This window comes from Camelus dromedarius, chromosome 23 (genome assembly GCF_036321535.1).
Source record: "Camelus dromedarius isolate mCamDro1 chromosome 23, mCamDro1.pat, whole genome shotgun sequence".
Taxonomy (NCBI): domain Eukaryota; kingdom Metazoa; phylum Chordata; class Mammalia; order Artiodactyla; family Camelidae; genus Camelus; species Camelus dromedarius.
The window spans coordinates 2,463,061-2,487,414 of NC_087458.1; the positions used below are offsets into that span (position 1 = coordinate 2,463,061).

Sequence of the window (24,354 nt, forward strand, 5' to 3'; positions counted from 1 at the left end):
ACAGTGATGTCCAGTGCAGCACTGTGAGAGCGAGGAAATGGGGAGTCAGCCAAACGAGGGTCAACAGGGCACGTGCTGGATAAACAATGGCCCATTCACACGGTCACTAGCCCGCCTCGCAGCTGTTACAGACGCAGCACTGTACGCAAATGCATGGTGCTGCCTGTTTTGAAAATGCATGTACTTGTGGGCATGTGCATCACTAAGAGTGGCTGTCACTGGGAGATGGACCGGAAGTGAGAGGCAAGAGTGTGAAAGAGTTGGACCTTGAATTTAACTGCCCTCTCCACCGCCAAGTTTTACTTATTTAAGGACAAATTGAAAGAAAAACTTAGAGTTAGGAAAGTACGTTATCACGTGGGACAGGCACCACCTACCCGAATACGGGTTCGTGAAAATCCCAGTGGATGCAGATGTCTTCCGGGCAAGAGAGCACGCTGGCCCTGCCACCCGGGGGGACTTCGGAGCAGCTCCCGACGTGCCCCAGCCAGCGTGGGCACGCTCCACCTCCCCCGGTGAGGGCTCACCCGTCCACCTGAGCTGGCTCCCAGACCCAGATTTCCTGCTGGGCGCAGCCTGAACTTGGGACATTCTGAGCCGGAAGTACAGGAGCTCCTCTCTTTTGGTCATTTTCCTCCAGGACATGCCCCCCATTCATGGGGGGACAGAGAAAGGTGGGGAGACACTAAGACACAAGGAATTAAGGTCAAGGGAGCAGCCACATTTCTGTTTGGAGAAGACGGGGAAGGGACAGTAAGGGAGGAGTTTTCCATCCTGGAAGGACACAATGACCATGGGGACATGGTGAAGTGGCCATGGCATAAGCCACACGACCAGGACCTGCTCGAGGCCACATGGAGGTGATGGGGGCAAGTGGGCACAAACGACAGTCAGATCAGGGTCAGGGCTTCCCTCCGCACTCCCTTTCCCACGCACACCATCCCCACCGTGAAAGCCACTGCTCAGCTCCCCCCAGGAAGACACAGCCCCTCTGGGTCATACTTTGGAGGGCGTGTCCAGCTCCAATGCAAGTCAGGACATCTCAAGTGGGCCTGGCAGTCCTAGAGCCACGGCTGCAGGAGCCCTGCTGGTCACATGGCCTGCCTCCCACGGCCACACCGAGGGGAGGGCCCGTTCGCCCACCCCACACTGTCCAGAACGCCCTCCGTGATGAAAGGCTCCCGCAGTGCCTAACTGGTACTCAGGGCGGGCTACGTCACCCCACCCTACCATTAAGTGGGCGGTGACTTAGTGTGAAGTACTTCCCAACAGGAAACCAAGAGGACTCCAGATCTCCAGGAGGAGGGCGGGGGCCGTGTGTCATCACAGCCTGTCCCGGGACCCGCATGGAAGGCTTTACTCACACCCAGCTGTGGGCCTCTCATCTCCACTGCCAGGTGGGGACTGCCAACTCTCTCGTGACATGTTGGTCACGACTTCTTTTAGCTGATGCCGGGGGCGTCGGAGCCATCGGAGCTGATGACGCCTGTGGCCATTACTCACAACTGGGGTGTCGCAGGCGGGAAGGGAGGGAGGGCCAGCTGTGAGGACAGAGGCTCTGTGCGACAGCGTCACTTACTCGAACAGGACCACCGCAAAGGACTGCACCAGGCGGTAGAAAGCCGGCTCCGAGACGCACCTGGCGTTGCAGCGCTGTCCGGGGAGAGGCAGGCACGTCATAGGTGGCCGGCGGGCGGGCCCCGCCGAGCATCACTGGGCGCAGCCGGGATGCGAGCCCAGGACGGCCCCACTCCACAGACCCAGGACCGAGCAGAGGGCTGGCCCCCTGCACACGAGCATCACTCAGTGGAGCGCAAGCAGGTGCTTCCTGTGTCTCCTTAGGAGATCTTAAAAACCAGCCATGTCACATGCTCACCCCCGCACGGGAAAGTGTGGGGGGACAGGACCCCACGGTGACAATGCCGGCTATCTCCTAGACTGTAGGTTTCTGGACACTTCCTCTAATTTTGCTTATCTGCATTTTCTAATTTTTCTTTGAAGAATTAATTATTTGTGACAAAAATACTTTAAAAACCAAGAATTTAATACACTTTACAGAAAAAAAAGAAAAAGAACCTGCTGGCTATTTACAAAACTTGGTTCTTATCTGAACTTACTTGGCTGTCATCGTCTTGAACATTCTACCTTTATGAAAACTGAACATTGTGGGTTATTTAATAAAAATATCCATGGACAGAGCCCACGTGCTTGTCTCAAACAAGACGAACTTTTCTGGAGTTCCATGTGGAGGACAGACGCCTTCCCTTCTGGGAGGCACTGTCCACTATTCTAAACAGGCCTTTCCGGAACCTCTCCAGGGGCGTTTCCCTGACTCGCTCCCCAGGGCAGGTGAATGGCCACACAGCCAGCCCCCACCTCACCGCCTTCCTCACCTGGGCACTCACATACCGGGCGAACCATTCCCGGCCTTTCCCGTCCTCACTGCTGCAGTACTCTCCAAACCGGGCCTTCTCCTCCTGGTCCAAGTCCTCCCTGAGAGAGAGGGCAGGGGGGAAAAGCAGAAACCTTCAATCCTCTGGAACCAAAAAGCTCAGAGTCGGGGAAGAGGAAGGAGAGGAACTCCTGAGTGCAGTGGGTCGGTGTCCGTGGGTGCAGGACCATTGGGGTTCAGTGGCCACAGTGTGTCCATCCCTGGGTCCTGCTCCCCCGCCAGGTATAGACACCTGACTTCTAGCAGCTCATCTCACCCTCCGGGCAGACTGTGAGGAAATGGTATTATCTCTGTTTCAAAGGTAAGGAGACTGGCTAGGAGGATCAGACACAGCCCGGGAGTGGAGAACCGGCGCTCCAGCCAGACTTCCCAGCTCCAAGGCCCACATGCCTTCACCTCCCTGCACGCTCGTCCTCCTGCCCCAGCGAGGTCCGGGCACTAACAAGGGTTCCACGACCCTCCAAGGGCTTGGTTCTCCAGCTCATCCAACTTCCTGCTAATCTTTGCTGCTGAGGTCGGCAAGGAGGCACCCACTGGATTCAAGAATTCCTAATTTGCTCAGTCTCAGCAGGACCCAGCGAGGCCAAGGAACACTGAGGGGTCTGACACCACCTCCACCCATCAGAAGGAGGGCATGGTTGCGTCTTCCTCTGCCCTTCTGAAGAGCCAGTCTGCCCACCTCCCTGATGATCCCCAGCTGTGTGTGTGGGGGGTGAAGACTATGGGGGCCCCAGACCTGGGGGTCACCACTGCCAGGGTGGACAAAATGCTCACCTGATCTCAAACCACTTCCGATCACCTTCCCAAGGAAGCCAATACTCTACCCCAGATTTAACGGCAGAAAAGGGGAAGCAGAAGGCTGAAGATTAATTGGCTTGTGCAATTTCATTTATTTAAGGTTTTGCAGAAAACATCTTGGTCTCATTTATCCCAAAATACCAACACCAGATGAAATGTGATAATTTGCCAGCCATTTGCAGGGATTTCTGGAAAGCTCCTGAAAATGCTTCCAACTCGGCTGTCCGTGATCCATATCGTCAACTGGCTGCCACAAATGCAGACTGGCCTCCCTGGCAAATTAGCGAGCTTCTGGGCTTTCTCCCCTTTTTATTAACTGGGTGTGCGCAGAGAAAGCTAATTTCAGTGCTTGTCAAACAAAATAAGTAGGAAGCCACATCTACTGCTCTCCCAGAGTGCACAGGACCAAACGTAAAAGCGTTTTGGGGATAGCCAGCTATTTGGGTCCTAGGACTCCTCCCCTCTCTAACCACATAGAAAACTGAAGTGCACCTGAAAAAGGTGGAAATCAGCCCTGCCACTTAGCAAACGAGGGACCTAAACCATGGCAGAAACAACATACTCCTTGTATGGTGTCAACTGGCAGAAATTCTTCTCACACTTTAATGAAAATGGAAGAGTGTCCTCTCAGGCAGAATGCAGTATGTGCACACCCAGGGGCCTCGTTCAGATGCAGATTCTGACTCAGTGGTTCTGGTGGGGCCTAGGACTCTGCATTTCTAACGAGCTCCCCCTGATGCTGAAGCTGCCAGTGGCAGAGATGACCTGACCAGCACCACTTAACCTGCTGCTGTGAGTGACACAGGACCAGCTGTCAAGACCTGAGGCCATGGACTGCATCTGTGGTCGCAGGTTTCCCTTCCACTGCAGAGACGTTAACAGCGGTGAGACAGACTCCTGGCTCCTCGGTCCGCGTTTCGACTCCATCCTCCACTTCCTGCTGCAATTTTCACTGCTTCTTATTCACCCCATCAAGAACCACCAAAGAGAGGCCAGAAAGAGGTGCAAGGGGAGGTGGTCCCTGTCCTGCTTAAGGCTCAGTTGCCCGTGAGCATCCCAAAGAGTGTGGGTAACTGAAACCTCCTTGCCTAACATGGCCCTAATTCACTGTCACCTAGTAGTTCGGACCTGACGGGGGCTTGGGTGCTATGGGAGCAAAGCCAGTGGCCTGGATTTAGTGCTGACGAGGTCTGAGTGCTGGTGAGTGGAGGGCAGGAGTCGGGGAAACTCCCCAGGGGGGTCCATGGGCAGAGGGTGGACCGAGACCACGAGGTGGCCGCTGCAGGCTGGTGAGAGGTGGCGCCAGGCGGGTGGCGCCCTGTGAGGGGAGCAGGGGGACCGCAGCCAGGCTTACCCTCCGGAGAAGATCTTCTCCACGTAGCTGCGCATGAACTCCCGGAGCTCCAGCGGCTCCTCGTCCTTGGCCGAGTCAGCGCTCTGGTTGGAGGAGAAGGACTCGTTGGAGGAGGAGCGGCGGTACTGGCCCCAAGACGGGTGCGAGGGCGACTCGCCCATGTCGTTCTCGCTGTCCGCGGACTCCGTGGTCTCGCTCTCTGATGCGCCCTCACCCGGGGAGCTGTCCCCATCCTGCAGCTTTGGGGGCAGCACCTCCAGGGGCGAGGAGGAGGATGGCTCAGCCCCAAAGTCAATCAGCGAGCCCACAGGGACCTCAGGGGCCTCCATGGCTCGGGTGGGCAGGCTACGAGGACGCCGGGCGGGTGGGGAGGCAGGCAGATGGGGTTCCCAGGCAAGTCAGAGGGAGCCTGCGGCTGAGCGCGTGTGAGCTGCTTGGTTGCTGCTGGCCACTGGGGAGGAGTCCTCTGGGGCTGCTCACGTGGCCCTAAGGCTTCTGGAATGGAAGCAGAGACACATTATCGTTCCCACCACGAGAGCAACTCCTCACATAAGGAAAGTTTGGCACCAAGATCCAGACTTAGCTGAATGAAGTAGGGCACAAACCCCCTGTAAAGAGAAGAGGCTCCAAACTTCCAGAATCTATGCCAACACGGTCCTCCTGTGTCTACCTGACTGCTAAATACCCTGTATGTCGTGGGCAGCCAGTAAATATTTGTCGAATAAATGAACAAACACCATCAATGAGGATTTCTCCAAACTAAGCAAACAGACTTTAAGAGGGCTGCATCCGAAGGACCTCTTCCCACTCTGGCCTAAAGACTGAGGCTACTGGAAACAGAAAATCACCAGGATGGCCACCCGCCACCCACTGTCACTGAGATCAGCAGACCTGGAAGACTGTGTTGTCAGGCACGTGGCTCACATCTCTTCCTTCCTGGTTCCTTTCTTAGCCTTCTCCCACTCAAGACCCAGAACCTTCCCGGCTGTCCAATATGTGTCCCCTCTCACCACTCCCTCCAACTCCTGATGGCCAATGGTTTCTAAGTGACATCTGCGGTTGGACCCACTTTCTCCTCCCTGCCCTCTCCCCGCACCATGGCCACCCTGCGTGACGGCACCCTGTTTCTCTGCTCTGAAGGCAGGGCAGTCCTCTCCCTTCTCCCCCATCTTCCTCCCTCAGCCCCACTTGGAGTTCTATTCGCCCCTCAAGGCTTAGCTTAGCACCAGCTCTTCTGAGAAGCTTTGCTCCATGCTATGCAGACCATTTACTGATTCTTCTGTGGCCCCAGTGGCATTTTGTTTATACGCATTTCTAAGTCTGCTTGTGTGATGGGTAGATGTTAGCGTTTCTGTTCATCCCAGTGAAGTGTAATCCCCTGAGGAGTGGACCACACCATAGCCCCCTCTGTAGCGACCTGAGCGCCCAGCGCAGAGCCTAAGTGTCCACGGTGTTACTGCTGAGGGACGACCAGACCTGACCGTGAACTTGCTCTAAGGGTCTAGGGCGCTGACGACGTAGGCAGAGCTGGATTAGGCTCCTCCCTTCTAAACCAGGTCTCCTGGTCAGTTTGGGGGTGACATGCCAGATGTGGGGCTCCCTCCCCAGCGACGAGGGGCACACAGCTAAGCAGGATGCATCAGCTCCTCCAGGCAGGGGCACGTCTTGATCCCGGGCCATGTCCCTCTCCTCTACCTCCACGGACCTCAAATATCTAGGACAACACTTGGTGGGCAGCTAGTCGCTGATACTGTGGAACTAGCGCATCTTCTGATGGTGATTCAGTATCAGAACTGCATTTACTGCCTCCTGAGAGCTTAATGTTCATGAATTGATCATGGGCGCCTCCAAATTCCCCAGCCTGGGATATTTTTAAATGCCCTGAGTCAGAAAGGTGCAACAGCTGGCTCCACATCATTTGGAGTGGCAACAGCCCATCTTCAGGAGAGACAGTCCTACGAAGCCTGGCTTGGTCCAAACCAGAGAAGCACTAACCTCAGCTCAAAAGAACTTTCTGGGCCAGGAAAGCAATTGGGGCGTGCAGGAGCTCAGGTGCTCAGAGAGCTCGAGATGAAAGGGTCGTGGTTGGGGCCAGCCCTGGCTCCCCTCTTGCCAGCAGGGGTGGTGGGCTATGGCCTCTGTGCTCTGGGCTGGGGACCCCGTCTGAGACACCGAGGTCAGGTTGGATCTCTAAGGTCCTTCTGGCAAACACGCTCTCAGGCTCTCTAAAGAACAGAAAATCACACCTATAATGACTCACCTGATATTAAAAACGGAAAATCACACACCAGGACATTGTTCATAGTCACTACGATAGGAAAATTGAGTTAACCATGTCTATATGGTAAATTCGCCCAAATTCAACTAAAAAAAATCTATATTCTAATAGATATTCAAACTACTCAAATAGGCAACACAGACAACAGGAAATATTATTAAGTGCCTAGGCAATTCTTCAATCCACACTAATAACCACACATAGAGACATGCAAATTAAAACAATTAAGTACCAGCTTACACTATGCAATAAGCAAAAACTTAAACACTATAACCTACGTGTAGATGAGATTATGGTAAAGCTAATATTCTCAAACAATCCCAGCAAGAAGGATAAATAAGACTTTAGAAATCAATTTCTATAATTCCTACTTTTCTCTCCTCTGACCTAGGAATTCAAATGCTTGGAATTTATCCTAAGAAAATTCAAAACACTCAAAAACAGTTATATGGAGAAAAATGCTCACTGCAACAGTATTGACAATCTTGATAAATTGGGGGAAAAAATCTAAATATAGTAAAGTGGCAAACAGATTCTAACAATTTGATGTAAGAGCAATCAGTGTATGATGCAATTAGAAAAATGTTCACTTCATAGTTAAGTAAACAAATATTCTACAATCGACAGATGTTTACTGAATCATTCTACTGCAAGCTATCCTCTGTTCTGGGTGCCGGAAACACTGAAGTGAATGAATTTTAATTTTACTGTAATTACAGTTATGTGTACATATGAAAAAGGACTGAAAAAGAAGACAGAAATGTACTACAGTGCTGGCACTGAGAGAATTTCCTCTTTCTGTTTTATCCTTTATCATAACAATGTAGTTTGCAGTAAATAAAAATCCAGAGGAAGAGAAAACGAGTTACTGTATCTGGAAACATTTCAGGTGGCTGGTCTGAAGGGCTGCATCTATTTACCAGAGCAGAACACAACAACACAGGAGATTCCAGATCAGAGAAAACCATCATGGCTATTTCTGGTTCGGCCTGAGGCGCTCTCAGAGGCTGGCAGGAAGCTCTCCCAGCGCCTTTCCAGCTCGGAAATTTGGGGCGTGCATGAGTCATCCTTTCCCAGAAGCCTCCTCTGTGGGCTCAGGAGGAGGGGGACAGAGCGACAGGCCTAGTACTGCAGGAGAGGAAGTAGAAATGGCAGGAGGGCCCAGTCCTGGGCATGCAGGCCCCTCAGCCCAGGGACCTCCCCTCTCAGGAGAAAGGTGGCATAGCCAAGCCCATTTGTGGAGCCAAGATGCCAGTGTGAAGTGGCCACTTGTGCTAAGGGCCTTGGAAGTGACCCCAGCCTTTTCCTCCAGGAAGGAAACGTAATTACAGGCTTCTACACTGGACAAGGTGACGGTCGCTCTCAACACACCAGGATCACACACCTCACATGACCACCTGTGTTCTAGCAGCTGGAGAACACAGAGGAAGTGGGCCCAGTGGGGACTGACCACATGCTGCCACTCAGGATCAAGGGCCCAGTGGGTCCCAATCTAAAGAGCTTTCTAAAGGGCACTGAAATCTACAACATGAAATCCAATTCTTCAACATTGGCAACTAATTTAAATTTATTTCAAAACACATCATAGGACAAAGAAAAACTGTCTGTGGATTACACCCAGTTCCTCTGTGTACAAGGAGGTCTCCAGAGCCACTGCAAGGTCTGCAGACTCTGAGACTCAGGGTTTTAAATCATGGTGGAATCTCTCCAAATACAGAGAGTGGATGTTAAAAGTGCACTTCTACAGACTTGCAGCAAAACAGACCTTCCTGCGACCACATCTCTACAATTCACCTCCTGGGCCCTATGGCAGAAGTTTCTACCAACACAATTAGACAAAATTCGAAGTCAGTCTATAACTTCCAAAGCTCTTAACCACTCATTCATACAAGTTATTTACTAATAAGCAGCTCCTATGCACCAACTAGGAGTTGAAATACAGACCTGAATAAGACCGTATGCGGCAAACTGGTCGTGTGTGTGTGTGTGCGCGCGCGCTGGAAGACAGTGGGAGGGTAAAGGACAGTTAATAAAATAAAAACCCTAGCCAGAACTTCAGGGGCACTGAGTGCTACATAGATAGTCTCACGGCGACAGCTCCCAGCACTGAGAGGCAGCTTCTTTGGCCTGAGGGTCAGGGAGGCAGATATGTGAGCCGAGACAAATGGAGGGACGACCAGCCCAGAAGACTCGAGGACAGAGGTCTAGGTGGAGGCTCAGCCAGCACAGAGGCCCTCAGCAGCTGTGACTGTAGAGTTCAGGGACTGCTCACGGGAAGAGGTTGGCAAGGCAGGCAGGGCCAGCACTAGGAGCCCGGGCTGGGTTCCTAGGGTGACAGGCAGGCAGCCCTGGCAGCAGGTAGAAGAACGGGACAAGAGCGAGGGGGCCAGTGGAGGTGGCCAGATGGGCACATCTGGTGGGAGGTTTCCTGACTTCCTCCCCCAACCCCGACGCGGCCCCAGCTGCGGCAGGAAGTCGGAAGGACATTACCTTCTGTGGCTGCCGGGCCATGTCTCCAGGGGCTTTGCTCAAACCCTGATTTCCCCAGCACCCAGCGCACCCAGAGTGAGCACTTCTTTAGCAGGCTGACCTTGGGCGATCAGACAGGCCCCTGGAGAGACTCCAGAAAGTTCTGTAACTCTGCCCTCTGCCATCCATCTCAGCTCCTGTTTCTTCAGTGTCCCCGAGCCACCACATGTGCTGCTCCTACCATTAAAAGAAGAGACCTTGCTGGACCAGCATGCGTGCCATGCATGGTACGCAGGCACTCCCAGCACGCATGGCACACAGGCACGCCTGGCACGCAGACACGCATGACACACAGCACGCGCAGCCCACACGGCACGCACGCACAGCACTGAGACATGCACGGCACGCACGGCACGCCCGGCATGCCGGCTTCCGGTCCTCTCCATCCGCTCGCCCCTCTCGCAGCATCAGAGAATCGAGGCTCGGGTGAGGAAGCAGGGGGTTTGCACACAGCTAGGAAGTAACGGGGCACAGAATCCAGGTCAACAGGGAGCCTCTCTGATCCTCAGTCCTGAGGGCCCGTTTCCAGTGCTTCAGGGTCAGAGGCCTGCACGTCATTGAGGCCAAGATGGCACTGCCAGATCACCGTTCCCAAAGTCTGTCCTGTGGCCCCTTGCACTTAGGGGTTTTATGGGGGCATCTCTATTGCAACAGAAAGGTCAAAACACAGTCTGACCCCCCCAGTCCAGAACCCAGACCCGTTTGTCCCTCGGGTGGAGTGGCAGCACCACGTGAGAAAGTGCAGGTTCGTCCTGCAGACGAGGAACCAGGACCCCTGAGGCCAGAAGTGCCCTTCCCCAGCCTCTGACTATGGCATCTGGTGTGACAGCTTTGCCAACGACTTGCCCAAAGAAAAACCAGCCTCCTCCCTTGAGTTTCAGCTCCAACCAGACTCAGACTGGGAAAATACCTGATATCTGTACTGGTCTCCTGTCTTTGGAAAAGGTGAATTTGAATTTTCGTTGTCCCTAATCATCTGGATTATGATCGAGATAAAGGAGATGACACACTGTGGTATGAGCTGAACGAGGCGCCTGCTGTGGCCACGTGAGGCAATATGAACAGAGCAGTTGGTGCTTCCCAAGGCACAAAAATACATCAAGACACTTCCTTCTCTACCACTCTGTCAAGCTGCTGGGGCAGTGCTGCGTTTTCACTCCTACTTTAGAGAGAAGTCTGGCCTGGGGGAGGGAGGCATGTGCCGGGGAGGGTACCCCGCGGGGGTGCGGAGCAGGACCACAGGGTCCCTCACACCAGCTGCCTGAGCATCTGCTACACGTGACCTCTCTCCAACCACAACTTGAACATCCTCTGCAGGGCCTCTTGTAAAGCCGAGAGTCAACATCCCTACAGAAAATCTACCGTGCTGTGCTGAAATGTGGTAGAGGGTCAGTGACAAAGATGCACAGACGCCTGTAATCCAGGTGTGGATTACTGTAGGAAAACACCCTCCATCCTGAGACTCCAGTTCATAAGACTTTCAACCCCACCTGACTCCATGCAAAGGTACTTCCAAACAGAGAAGGTGAGGGTCTCCAGGGGGAAGCAGGAGTATTAATGATTGTCCCCCAGCTGTCATCGGACCCATGTGAACTCAGATTTAACCCTTGAAGGGCAGTTCACTCCCTTGTTGTGACACCTGTTTCACTCACGCAACCTGCTGTGACTAACACGGTTATTAGTCAATTTAACGCCCTCTATGGCTTTTCAGTAATTGTCTTTCAGAAAATATGCCCAAAGAACCCAAGAAAAGTTAGGTCTTTTCTTCTCAGTGGTTGTGGCCACAGGGTGTTCTGAAGAGCCTGACTCCCTCTGCATGGCCTGTGATGGAAGGGAAGCGTCGGTCTGACTGGCCAGGAATGGGGCCAGGGCTCAGCCAGGAGCAGACTTCTGGGTCTGACAGCATCTTCTTAGCTGGTGGTCTTAGCTGGCTGCTCCCCACAACTAGAGGAGGCAGCCTGGCTAAGGGGGAACCCCCAGTCCTCACCACAAGGAGCTGAGTGAGGATGCTTTTAACCTAAAGTTGTGGTTCCCAAACTGGTGCCAGGGTACCCCAGACTCCTGAGCAAACTCACAGGGGGTGCTGTGGGGTATTTCAGTTTTTCAAAGGAAACAGCAATATTTGGCACCTTCCAGACACAGAGCGAACTACTAGCTCCAAGTATTTCACAGTTTCACCATTAGGTCATGCTATACAGGAATATGGACCTCGGAGATATTGCAGGTTTAGTTCAAGGCCACTGCAATCAAACAAATACGGCAACAAAGCGAGTCACACAGATTTTTTGGTCTTCTGGTGCAGGTAAGTTATGTTTACACTATACTGTAGTCTAGTAAGTGTGCAGCAGCATTGTCTAAAAAAACAATGTTCACACTTTAAATTCTTTATTGCTAAAAAATGCTAACCATCATCTGAGGTTTCACCAAGTCATAATCTTTCTACAATAGTGACATCAAAGATCGGTGACCACAGATCATCATAACAAATAAGATAATAATGAAAAAGTTTGAAATATCATGAGATTTACCAAATGTGACCCAGAGACGTGAAGCAAGCAAATGCTGTTGGAAAAACAGCACCGACAGACCAGCCTGGTGCAGGGCTGCCACAAACCTGCAATTTGTGAAAAACACAGTATCTGTGAGGTGCGGTAAAACAAGGTCTGCCTACAGACCTTTTGATGACCTCACCTGTTTCTGAGGCTGTATTTTCAGCAGTTTACCACAACAGAGATCAAGCACTGCACAAAAACCAACAGGGGGGAGAGGGCATAGCTTAGTGGTAGAGCTTGCTCCTAGCATGCACAGGGTCCTCGGTTCAATCCCCAGTACTTCCATCAAAATAAATAAATAAACCTAATTATCTCCCCCAAGACAAAACAAAAAAAATTTTTTTAAATCAACGTGGAGCGGGAAAGGAGAGTGGCTGAGTCCAATCTGATTCCCAGGACAAGAAGGTGTACTGAACACAAAAGGTGCAGAGGTCCCATTAGTAAGTAATCATGGTTATTTGAGAATGAAATAAAAGTATGTTTTCAAGTGGTGTGGTATGCTGAATAGTGTTCCCCCAAAGATGTCCACTTCCTAATTCCCAGAACTTTTGCATACATTACAGGAAAAAGGGAATCTGCAGATACAACTGAGCTCGGGGCCTTGAGATGGGGGCCTGGTCTGGGATTCTCCAGGTGGGCCCAACATAATCACAAGGATCCGCGGGAGAGAGAGGCAGGGGGGTCAGAGTCAGAGAAGGTGATGGGTCGATGCTATGATGCCAGCTTTGAAGTGGAGGGAGGGGCCACAGCCAAGGGATGCAGGCACATCTAGAAGCTGGAAAGGGCCAGGGAGGAAGATTCTCCACTGGGTCCTCCACAAGGGACCAGCCCTGCCGACACCCTGACATTAGCCTGTCTGGCTGATTTTGATCTTCTTACCTCCAGAGCTGGAAGAGAATAAATATTCATTGTAAGCCACTGGGTTTGTGGGAATCTGTTATAGCAGCCATAGGAAACTGATACAAACAGCTAGGATGTTGTCAGGACATAAATACCTGTTAAGTCATTGAGACTATTCAGTGTTTGTTTTAGCCTGGCTGGGGTCGAGGGGTGGGCAGGAAAAAATGACTGAGATGCTAACGTGCTGGGAAGTTCGGGAACCTCTGGCCCAGAAGGCAGGCCAGGGCCATGCCTGATAAACCCTTTCTCTGCCACCTGATGTAGACTTCACATGGATCTGCGAGATGGGTTCTCTCCAGCACTCAGTCAAGTTTGTGGAGATTACTTAGTTCTCACATCCCTTTATCGTAAATGTATTGGGAGAGAAATATTCGGAAATAGAAGGTGGGGAGAAAAAGCTCTTGGTCCCATGGCGCCAACAAAATTCATCTTCATTTGTGTGGATTCCCTTCTCCTCTGGTCAACCAGCAAACTTTTTTTTTTTTTAACCATTTCAATGTTGAGAGAAATCTGAACGTCTGTCTGTCACCCTCTTATGACATCTACAACATGCAGGCGACCTTCCTGGAGAGGGTCTTCTCCAGTCCTTTGAAGAGTGTTTTATTTCAAAGGGACCTAACGGAAGGTCGACAGGCCGCCTGGGTTTGGCTGCAGGGACCTGGGGAGACAGACCCCTGGCTTAGACTTCTGGTCTCTGGGGCTATCTTGAGATGGGTGACCTTGGCTCAATTAGTAGATTGCTGTTATCTGTGTCTGGTCAGCTATTAAGTGACAAAATAATGAACAGTTTCCAGGAAAACTGTGCCACACGGAAACAGCTGTTGGAGAGGAGACGGGGAAGAAGAGATGCCCTTCAGCACACAGCTTGCTCCGTCATCCTGTGGAGAGACCGCAGGACCTGGTGGATGAACTGTAAACCCTCAAGGTCCCACAGCACAGCACCCTCTCCCCGTCCCCATGAGCCGTCGCCGCCCTGGCAGGCTCTCAGCATCACCATGATGGGGGGCAGGAACTAATTCCACACCCCCCAGCCTGCCTGCCACAGATGATCAGCCTCACAGCGCACAGGCTCCTCCTGCGGCTCCTTGGCATCTGGTCCCCAAGGGCACCCCCCCCCCCGCAGTCACAAGTCACAGAAAGACCCCGTGCGCTGGCCGAGGGCAGCTGGGGTGAAGCAGAGCCCCAGCCAGACTGCACCCCAGCCAGACCACAGCCACCAGCTGAGCCTCGTGAAAACCGGCTTCCTGTTGCTCAGAACCTCTCCCACAGCAAGACCACAACAAGGGCTTTCATCCGCCTCTGCCGGCGGCGGAGCTGTCAGCCCTATGGCTGCTGACAGATAACTCCACTCAGCACTTTCTGGCTGGGTGATAACTGACACTGCCTTGGAACCAGGAAGAAATTTGGGGCCACTTGGGGCTATGAGGCAACAGTCGTTCCAATGAATGAATACGTATCAAATAAGAAGTGTCACCGTTGTCCTTTTAGATGTCAGTGTGTTTGGGCAGCTGTTCCATCATAGATTTATATCCAGTCAATGTGGATCTAGGGCAACTTCAGGACAGTGGAATCAAAGAAACCCACTCCTAAAGCTGGACAATGAATGTAGTGGAGTTTCCTGGCAGCCAAAGTGAAAAAGGGAATCTCACTGGTCATAAAATATTCTTTTCATTCTGACAAATTCATCCACAGATAAACTTTATCCAGATGCTGAATTTTAAAATTAATTTGTCAAGAAGGTCTTCATATGAAAAGACACTGATTATTATAATGAAAGTTTCTAATAAGGTTCTGTAAAAGATAGAGATGTTGAAATATACATTTTAAAAAATGAGTCTCCAAAAATCTGAAGGCACATGTTAAATCCATTTGGAACAGGGATTTGTCTGGTGAGAGTGTGCTATGAGGTGAGAATAAGATCTCCCTGGTGGTGCAGGGACAGGGCATCACAACCTGGGAACACTGCAGTTAATATGCCCACGAAGGTCCCTCTTCCTCAAATATCAGATGTCCCAAAGGGCTTCTGGCTAGCACCAACCGCCACCCGTTCCTGGCTGAACTCTCTGAAGAGCACGTGCGGTGCCAACGTTCTGATTTCTTGATCAAAACGGTTTGAAAGAGCTGGAACAGTGCGGGGAAGGAGCCCCAGCAGGTTCTGGGAAGAAGAGCAAGCACATGATGCCCTGACGCCCAAGCCACCAGCTCATGGGTTTTAATCAGGATGGAGAGCCTGCACTGGTTAAGGAGGTGGGAGCTGAGCCCCTGGTGACCAATCACGACTCCCGGCCTGTGCGGGGAGGGGGTGGGGTGGAGGGGTGGGGGTCTCCCAATCACAATCTCTCCTCTCCGAGGAAGCGGAGATGATAGGCAGGGGAGAGGTGGGAGAGGGACCAGTGTAGCCAGATTTCAAAAGGGAAGATGGGAGAGGGTGAGACAGACTGAGTGAGGGAATTCCCTGAGCGACGCTGCGGACTGTCTAGAGGTCACCAACAGATGACCACCCAGACCAGGAGGCAGTGAAGACAGGTCAGAATCTGATGTCAAAGCTCTAGAGCCATTTGCGTGTTTGTTACAGACTCGTCAATCAAGGGGACACTGTAGAAACGTACGTGGGTTTTAGCAAGGTCCTAGACAAATGCAATACAGCTCTGAGGACAAGACAGAAAAATATGGCCCGAATGCAGCATAGTTAGCTGGACTCATAAATACTGTATTTCATTGTCCTAAAATGCACTTTTTTTGCATTTTAAGATCTGTGAAATCAGACACGTCTTAACGTTGCTCCCATCCAGGCCCATGGAGATACAGTTGTCACTGTCCAGAGACAAGGTCAATACCAAGAGGCAGCTTGTCTGCTCGCAGTACGCAAGCTGCAAATCAGGGGGTTTGACACTGACAACAACAATACACCAGAACTTGACCTTCAGCTGCACGGACAGAAGGACCTGATGCAAAGCAGGAGGGGTGGTTTCACTCCACTCTGCTTCTGCTGGCCAGGCGCTCCTGGAACATCCTGTCCAAGCCCACACCTTGGAAGGAAGGAGCCACCTCCTCTGATGGCAGCAGATCTGGGTAAACACGCCCAAGAACCCAGGCGTAGATCTCCCCAGTCGTGAGGCCCGAGGCAACCCAGTGGGATCCATTGCTTCAGAAAAACTATTAAACTGGCAAAAGTATTTTAATTTCATAAATGCTTATAAGACTTTTTAAAAAGGAGAGGAAAAAGGAGAGAGCTGCTGAGAACCTGGAGAACATCCAAAGAAAGAAACACGAGAACAAACAGCCACCTGTAACTGGTCACATGAGCAATACTGAGTAAGTTGAGGGGGTTTGCTGAGGGGTGAGTAACTTGGAAGATGGGAGAGTGGGCTCAAATTTGTGAGGCGTGGCCATGGGACCGAGGGATCAGATTGTTCTCTACGGCTCCAGAGGGAAGAACCAAGTCCAACGGCAGAGTCCCAGCAAGGTGGCCATCTCCACCCACCAGGAGGGTCCCTTGAGCTTCCCCTTTATAGGGAAGCCGGACGCAGATGTGGGCAGGTCATTAGTGGGCGAGGCCGCTGGACCTCTAGGCTTTCATGCCATTTCTATCCCGATAACATTTTATGACACTTAATGCAGGATTTTCTCCACTGCAGCTGTCAGGATGGTTATACCCGACGATGACTCCTATTTTATGACCTCCGGGAAGAAGGAAATGTCTAAAATATTCACAGTTCCCAGGAAAAAGAGATAAGGGACCATCTGCTTGTTCCCCCACGCAGTGAAAGGGTAAGACTGACAGGTTCTCCACAAAGACTTCCTAACAAATCTGTGACCTCGCTGGCTCAGTTTTATTAAAAAAAATTTTTTGGAGGGGGGAAGATGATTAGGTTTGACTTTTTATTTATTTTTTTAGAGGAGGTCCTGGGGAATGGACCCAGGACCTTGTGTATGCTAAGCATGTGCTCTATCCCTTAAGCTGTACCCTCCCCACCTGCTGCATCAATTTTAAAACCACGACAAGGGGCCAAGTGCTGTGCTCAGGGCAGGAAATAGGGCCGTGGAAGAGACAGGTTCCCTACAACTTAGTGGCTCTGCCTCCCTTGTTCAGCTGCAGCAGAGAAAGCTCCAGAACAAACCCCATTTCACCACGTTGCCCAAATCAGAGGGGTCCAGGGTTTTACCCAGCTCCGAGGGGATCAGGGAGGAAGGGAAAGATACAGTATGATGACAAATCATTGGTCCTCCCCAGACTAAGTCTCTGAAATTGCTTAGCTTTTCAAAAGCTGTTCCAAGTCTCAATGCAAAAATCACCTCCCACAAGCACCTGGATGCTTTTATACCTTTTGCACTCTACTGATGTTTAATTCGTCCCAGGTAGTCCCTCGGCGACTTGGTGAGCCCTCGAGTTAAAGGCAATAAGGGGGTATCTGGTGACAGGTGCTCCCCATTAAGTCTCACCACAACTCACTGTGTTGGCTGTGCTTTAACCAAACGTCAGAACTGACCGCTGGGCACAGCCTCCCTTGGTGAGCAGTTACTCTGCTTTAGTATAAGAAGGACACAGCTGACAATTTGGGGACAGCTGGAGTCAATCTGGACAGAGACCGGCTTGGCCTTCCAGCCTTTCGGGTAATTTGGCAAAATAATGGCATACTGCCCCTGACCACTGTTCAGAGACAGCCATGCCTCCCTGGGTTGGGACAGGCTCCCTCAAAGAGCCGGGACTTGGTCCTCCTCTGAGAACCCAAGGCAGTGAGGGACGGAGCTGAACAAACGTCCATCCTCTTCGGGCTTGGCGCTTTGCTCCCCTCCGCCCAACGCAGGGCCAGAACAAAAGCCACGCACATGGGACACCTGCGCCTCCGCGGGAGGGAAGGCTCTGGACGACTCCTCCTGGACGTGGGATCACCTGGAGGCCACAGTAAGCCCTCTGCCTAAAACCACCAGTGTCCGTCACCAGTTAGCCAGGACACTGTCATCTCTGGCTGGTGGCCAAGGTGCAGCTGGTAAGGCTGCCCACGCAGCTTTCCAACGGCCACATGCAGAGCGGGCACTGCTGTCATTCAGAAGGAGCCTCACATGAGCATTGGGTTGTTGGTTTCCTCAAGACAGAACGTCTGCCCGCGCCGGCCAGCACCCCCTCTCTGACACCTGCTGGGCCTCTGCTGCTGCTCTCTTCATTTCCCTGTGCACACTCCCGCCTCCCTCTGACTAGATCTCTCGGCACATCCAAAACCTGCCCTGCAAAATGGAGAAATCTGGAAATTCTTACTGTGTGAAAGCTGGTGTTTTCTCTAGGTCATTTGTGGTCTTTTGAAATCCTCCCTAATGTTGAAACGTGTTTAACAATATTTTTAGTCTATCGAATTAATCCATCCTAGGGAAATAATCCAAGACATGAACAAAACACCTATATGCAGCCTGCCTTACAACAGCAAAAAACGTGGTAACAAACTAAAGTCTCAACAAGAAGAGAGTTACGTAAATTCTGCTACATAATTCCAGCGCGTCACTGAAACACCAGAGCAATAACGACAGCATGGCATCGTGAAGATGTTTATGTTAAATGGAAATAAAGTGAAAATGAAAACCAAGACGTCAACTCCTACTCCCCCTGTAACTACAACATAAAAACAGCCCAGGAAGGACGGCGCCACGGCCACTCGCCTGCCCCGCACCGCCGCTGTGAGGACCAGGTGAGCTGAGGGAACAAGCCAGGAAGAAAAAGCCAGAAGGTGAAAGCACTGCACGAATTCTGAACGGTGCTAATACCAGGCATTCGAAGAACGTTCAGGCCACAAACCCACTGGGCGACGGGAGCTTTAACGGTCACATCGGCGCCAGAGAGCCCGGAGAAGACGGCCGCTTGGCAAGTCCTGCTTTAGGGCTTTCAGGCGGGCTTTGCTTGCATTTGCTTCAACGTGTGCAGATGGAAAGCAGCAGCCACTGGGATCAACGGTCTCTTCTCAGCCAGAAAACCTCTGAGCAAGGCAAGAGCATTCTCGCAGCGAAGGCTGAAGGCTCCGCTTTACTTGAGGGAGAGGGAGATCTGCTGTAAGAGATTAGCTCCCTTGTCAGGTCCAGACCAGGCTCTGCGGCCTGAGGCTGCACGCGGCAGTGACTACCTGGATACAAATGCTCAACATCCTAAATTAAAGACTCCTGACTCTCCACACATACGTTTCCTGACATCCCTGATGGAAAGGGATAAAGCCCATCTGCTGACAGAGAAAGCAGTCCCTTCAACCTGCCCGCCTGGAGCTCCTTCTCACTCCGCAAGGCCAGGCCTGTAAGGACGGGGTGAGAGAAGTTCCAGCGAGAGGGTTCGGTAGGCCCTCTGCGTGATGCTGCGTGCCAGGCACTTCTGTTACTATCCACCTAATCCTCCCACCTTCTTTAATTTCCCTCCTTCCTGATGCAAACCAACCACAGTTCTCCGGCACCAGAGACAGCCTGACTTCCTTTGATCGGATTTCTTTGTTGAATGCCTCTAAAACACACATCTTCTGGCTTCCTTCGGGTTCTGAGAAAGTTGGAGTGAGCACCCTCTGTCCTGTCTTACCCACTGAATGTGGCTATAAAACCTGACAGGATGGACAGAGCAGCTCCTTGAGGACTCTGAAGGGTACGCAGCAGCAGGCAGGTGAGGGAAGATACCCAGGGTCCGAAGCATCACCAAAGTGGTAGTGGTCCTGCCATCCCCGCCTCCAAGACCCCCAGCCGGGACTGAATACAGCCTGAGACCCAAGCCATAGGCATCCGCAGAGCTCCAGGAGAAGCTGGCCCAAGCCGAGGAGCAGGGAAGAGGCCGCCCAATTCTCAGAGACATTGAGCCAAGACCCAGGGGTCTCCTTTCTTCCTGCTTGTCTTCTTGGCTCTCTCATGCCCCAGACCCAGCAATTCCACAGCAGCAGAGGGGCCCACAGATGCCTCAAACCTGGAGGGAGGGAACTTTCCTTTCTGGTTGGACGAGCTGTGGTCTGAGAGAGTGAAAACCCTGTTGGATTCTTCTCTCCTGGTCGTCCTCTTGCTTAGTCATGGTTGTGAGCTAAGTTGCAGGAACAGTAGAGCAGAGCAGCAGGAATAACGCCCCTGTTTTCCGGCTGAAAAAACAGAGACTGCAAAGAGAGGCAGGCTCCAGGGAATAAGCCCATAAAGCTGTGTATGAGCTCCCGGGCTCCCCACTGGCCGTGTAGACATGATCCTAACCAGCAGACTGCAGACGGTGAGTCCTGAACGTCAGCAGAGAACACTGCCCAGGTCCCATGCTGGCCACACGGTGACACACGGGGGCAGATCTGAAGAGCACCACGAAGGCTTTGAGAACACAGCTGATACTGAAATCCAGAGAAGGCCGCTGGGGACTTAGAACCTGAACTTAAACCAGTCAAGTGCCTGCTACAACAAAGATAACAACATTCTCACGATTTAAACAAGGCCCAGAGTCTCGTGATGTAACATTCAAACATTCAGGAGCAATCCAGAATTACTCAACATACAAAGAACCAGGAAGATCCTCAACTCCACAGGGAAAGATAATCAATTTACACCAAGGCCAAGATGACAAAGTATTGGAATTAACTGACTTTGAAGTAGTCATTATAAGAAACACTCCAATAAGTAAGGGAGAACATTCTTGAAATAAAGGGAAAACTAAGAAGTCTGAGGAAAGAAACAGAAGAGATGAAGAAGAATCAAATGAAAAATTTATAACTAAAAAATACAGTAACTGAAACATTTAAAAGCCGTAAATAGGATCAAAAGCAGAATGAACACGACAAAGGAAAGATAAGTAAGCATGAAAACAGATCAATAAAAATGGTCCATTCTGAACAATAGAGAGGGAAATAGGTTTTAAAAAAGTGAACAGAGCCTTGGGGGCTTGTGGGACAATCTTAAGCGATCTACCATTTGTGTCATTAGAGTCCTACAAGGAGAGGAGAAAGAAGACAGTGCAAAGAATACATCTGAGGAAATAATGACTGAAACTCCTCTAATTTGGTGAAGGACATAAACCTACAGATCTCAGCAGCTCAGCGAATGCCAAAAAGATAAATCCAAAGAACCCACACCCACACTCATCGTAACGAAACTGCTGAAAACTAAAGACAAAGGACAAATCTTGAAAGCAACCAGGGAAACATCTATTACTCTCGGGGAAATAAGGATTCAAATGACTATAATCAACAAAAATCATGGCAGCCAGGTTGGAACGCAGAAGATGGCGGAGTAGAAGGAAGCTCGCAGGTCACCCTCTCCCACAAATACACCAAGACCTACATCTACAGACCCACTCAGCCAACCAGAGCACCTGTGGAACTCCGACAGAACATCGCCCTCTTCAAAAGATAAAGACGCCAAAAATCTGGTAGGAGAAAAGGAAAAAAGAAAGAACAAAAGGCAAAGCAGCGCGGGACGGGTCCCGCGGGGAGGGAACAGCAAAGGAGGACTGGCGCTCTCTCGCTGGGTCTCCCCTCTCCAACTGAGAGGCCAGCAGGACGGAGGGGGAGCCTCCGAGGCTCGGATCTGTACAGAGCAGCCCTTGACTAACAGAACTAAGTTAAACGGGCACAGAGCGTCCCCCCCGACACCCAGCCTGAGACGCGGGCGGGCAGCGGCGGGCATGGCCAGGCTGCACAAGCCGGGCGGAGGACGGAAGTGGCTGCACGGAGGCAGCCCCGGGGGAACGCAAGGGGCTGCGCGCCGTGGCTGTGGGTGCACAGGGCAGAACAACCTGGGCCCTCCATAAAACAGCAAGGTTGATGTGCTCTGGGGGAAGGGTGCACACCCCCATCTCTGAAAACCCGCGGGAAGTTTTTGGGGGAAGAGAGGCGGGGCTTAGGCACAGCCGCCATATCCTCCGCGCTGAGCACTCAGGCGGGGGCGGGGGCGAAACCTGCATCCGCACCAAAGGGCTTAGCAGCCTCAAAGGCCAGACTGAGACTGGCCTGCAGCCCGGGGCAGATAGGATCCTTCCATCCTGGTCCCTCATAGAACTTGCTCCACAAAGACAGACAAGGAGCTGGGTTTTGGCTCAGAGCAGGGACAGGGCTGCCCCTGGGTCTTCCCCGAGCCCACCTGCGGAGCGCCGCAGGGCGGAGCGCCGACCAGGGCGGAGCGCGCAGCCGCACAGAGCAGCGGAGCTACCGGCGGCGGCGCAGGTAGAGCGAGAGCGGCCCCCCGCCTTTCGGGCAGGAACACAGCCCCTGACCGAGGTGCTGGGAGGGGGCACGACCTGCCCTCCTACCCGGCCAGTCTGCAATATCTGACTGCGGCATCCGGAGGGGCAGCGACCCGCCCGCCCACAGCAGAGAGCTGCACCTGACCCAGTGTTAGGAGGAGGCGCGATCTGCTTGCCGACAGGTGCTGGGAGCAGCACAGAAGTGGGCGCCAACGGAGGGCCTCTGAAAACAGCAAGCTGAGCTTCCAAAACAGGACGAAGACAGAAAGACTTCACATTAAAAGCACACAGACTCCAGGAGAACACCGACAACCCCCCCCCCTTTTTTTTTAAATCTGTTTTTACCTGTTCTATTACTCTCTTAATCTTTACTTCTTAATTCATTTCTATTTCTCTTGGGTTTTGATGTCCTGCTATTGATTAGACACAGGTTTCAAATACATCTATTCATCTCCACCCCCCTTTTTTTGTAAAGGTTTTAAAAGGACGTCTCAACCTGATTAATACTCTGCTTCAACTCACTCTTCTATTATTCATTATACACTGTTTTCAAACCCTCTTTCTCCCTTCTTTTAAAATTCTTTCTCTCTCTCTCTTATTTTTTTTTCTTTTTTTCCTAAGTTCTATTCCTAAATAGGCATTAGATAGATAAAATCCTTAAGAACCAAAATAAACAACTGATACTCCATAAACCACAGTGCCAAAGAGGTATGAGCAAGATGAAGAAGCAGAAAAACCTTTCCCAATTAAAAGAACAAGAGAAATCCCCTGAAAGAAAGATCAACGAAATAGACATCGATAGCCTACTAGATCAAGATTTCAAAAAAGGAGTGATCGAATTGCTGAAGGAATTAAAAGAGATAGTGTTTAGAGATATAAAATATGTCAAAAATGAAATTGAAGCTATAAAGAAGAGCCAAGTAGAATGGGTAAACTCATTGACAGAGATGAGGAATGATCTAATAGCTGTGCAAAGCCGACTAGATAATGCAGAGGAATGAATTAGTGATCTAGAAGACAGGGCAATAGAAAGCACCCATTCAGAAGAACTACAAGAGAAGCAAATAAAAAATAATGAAAATAGCATAAGGGACCTATGGGATAATATAAAGCGTCCCCATCTTCGCATAATAGGGGTCCCAGAAGGAGAAGAAAGATCAAAGGGGATTGAAAAGGTTTTTGAAGAAATCATGACTGAAAACCTCCCAAACTTAAAGAAGGAATCAGATATCCAAGTACAGGAAGCTCAGAGGGTCCCAAACAGGAAGAACCCAAATAGACCCACACCAAGACAAATCATAATCAAGATGGCCAGAGTCAAGGATAAAGAAATGATTCTAAAGGCAGCAAGAGAAAAGCAAAGAGTAAGTTACAAGGGAACCCCCATAAGGCTCTCAGCTGATTTCTCTACACAAACACTACAGGCCAGAAGGGAGTGGCAAGATATATTCAAAGCCCTGAATGAAAAAAAGATGCAGCCTAGGATCCTTTATCCAGCAAGGCTATCCTTGAGGATAGAAGGAGAAATAAAGAGTTTCACAGACAAAAAAAAAAGCTGCAGGAATTTAGCAACACTAAACCCATGCTAAAAGAAATATTGAAAGGGCTATTCTAAATAGAAAAGCAGCAGGATGCTACAGAAATGAGAAACACACAACTGGAAAGGTGATAACTCATGAATTACAAATAAAGTAAACATGAAATTATAAAAGAAGACATACAAATCACTGAGAATGGGAGAGGGAGGCAGGGAAATATAGAATATTTTTTTCTTTCTTTTTTAAATTTTTTTAACAGTAGGATGGGTTTGAGATCATGTTACTATCAGTTTAATAAAAACAGTTATAGTAATGGGTTGATAGATTTACAAAAAAGGGTAACCACAAGCCAAAAATTTACAAAGGAGTCACAAAAATTAAATAAAATCCATGATAATACAAAGGAAAATTACCAAACCACAAAAGGAAGAAGAAAGGAACAAAGAGGATATACCAATTCAACTGCAAAGATAAGTTCAAAATGGCAATAAACACACATCTATCATTAATTATTGTAAATGTTAATGGACTAAATGCTCCAGTCAAAAGACACAGAGTGGCAGACTGGATAATAAAGCAAGAACCTTCAATATGCTGCATACAAGAGACCCACTTTAGGGAGAAGGACACATATAGATTGAGAGTGAAAGGATGGAAAAGTATATTCCATGCAAATGGAAAAGCCAAAAAAGCAGGTGTTGCAGTACTGATTTCAGACAAAATAGACTTTAAAACAAAGGCCATAAAGAAAGATAAAGAAGGACATTTTATAATGATTAAAGGAGTG

General features: G+C 50.6%; 1 protein-coding gene across 8 annotated transcripts in view; it reads right to left on the reverse strand.

Annotated features, from left to right (window-relative positions):
• Positions 1-24,354, reverse strand: part of KIAA0513 (KIAA0513 ortholog) — a 54,304-nt gene that overhangs the window by 13,018 nt on the left and 16,932 nt on the right. For 4 of the 8 annotated variants that reach the window (XM_031436587.2, XM_031436584.2, XM_031436585.2 and 1 more), the window contains 3 exons: positions 4,605-5,099; positions 2,394-2,493; positions 1,580-1,653 (listed from right to left, as the gene is read on the reverse strand). In XM_031436587.2, coding sequence (XP_031292447.1) covers positions 1,580-1,653; positions 2,394-2,493; positions 4,605-4,933 — 503 coding nt within the window. In that variant the 5' untranslated portion in view covers positions 4,934-5,099. Of the gene's footprint in view, positions 1-1,579; positions 1,654-2,393; positions 2,494-4,604; positions 5,100-6,599; positions 6,943-9,472; positions 9,589-24,354 lie in introns of those variants that run through there. The other 4 variants (XM_031436582.2, XM_031436583.2, XM_064477673.1 and 1 more) reach the window with 3 other exon arrangements.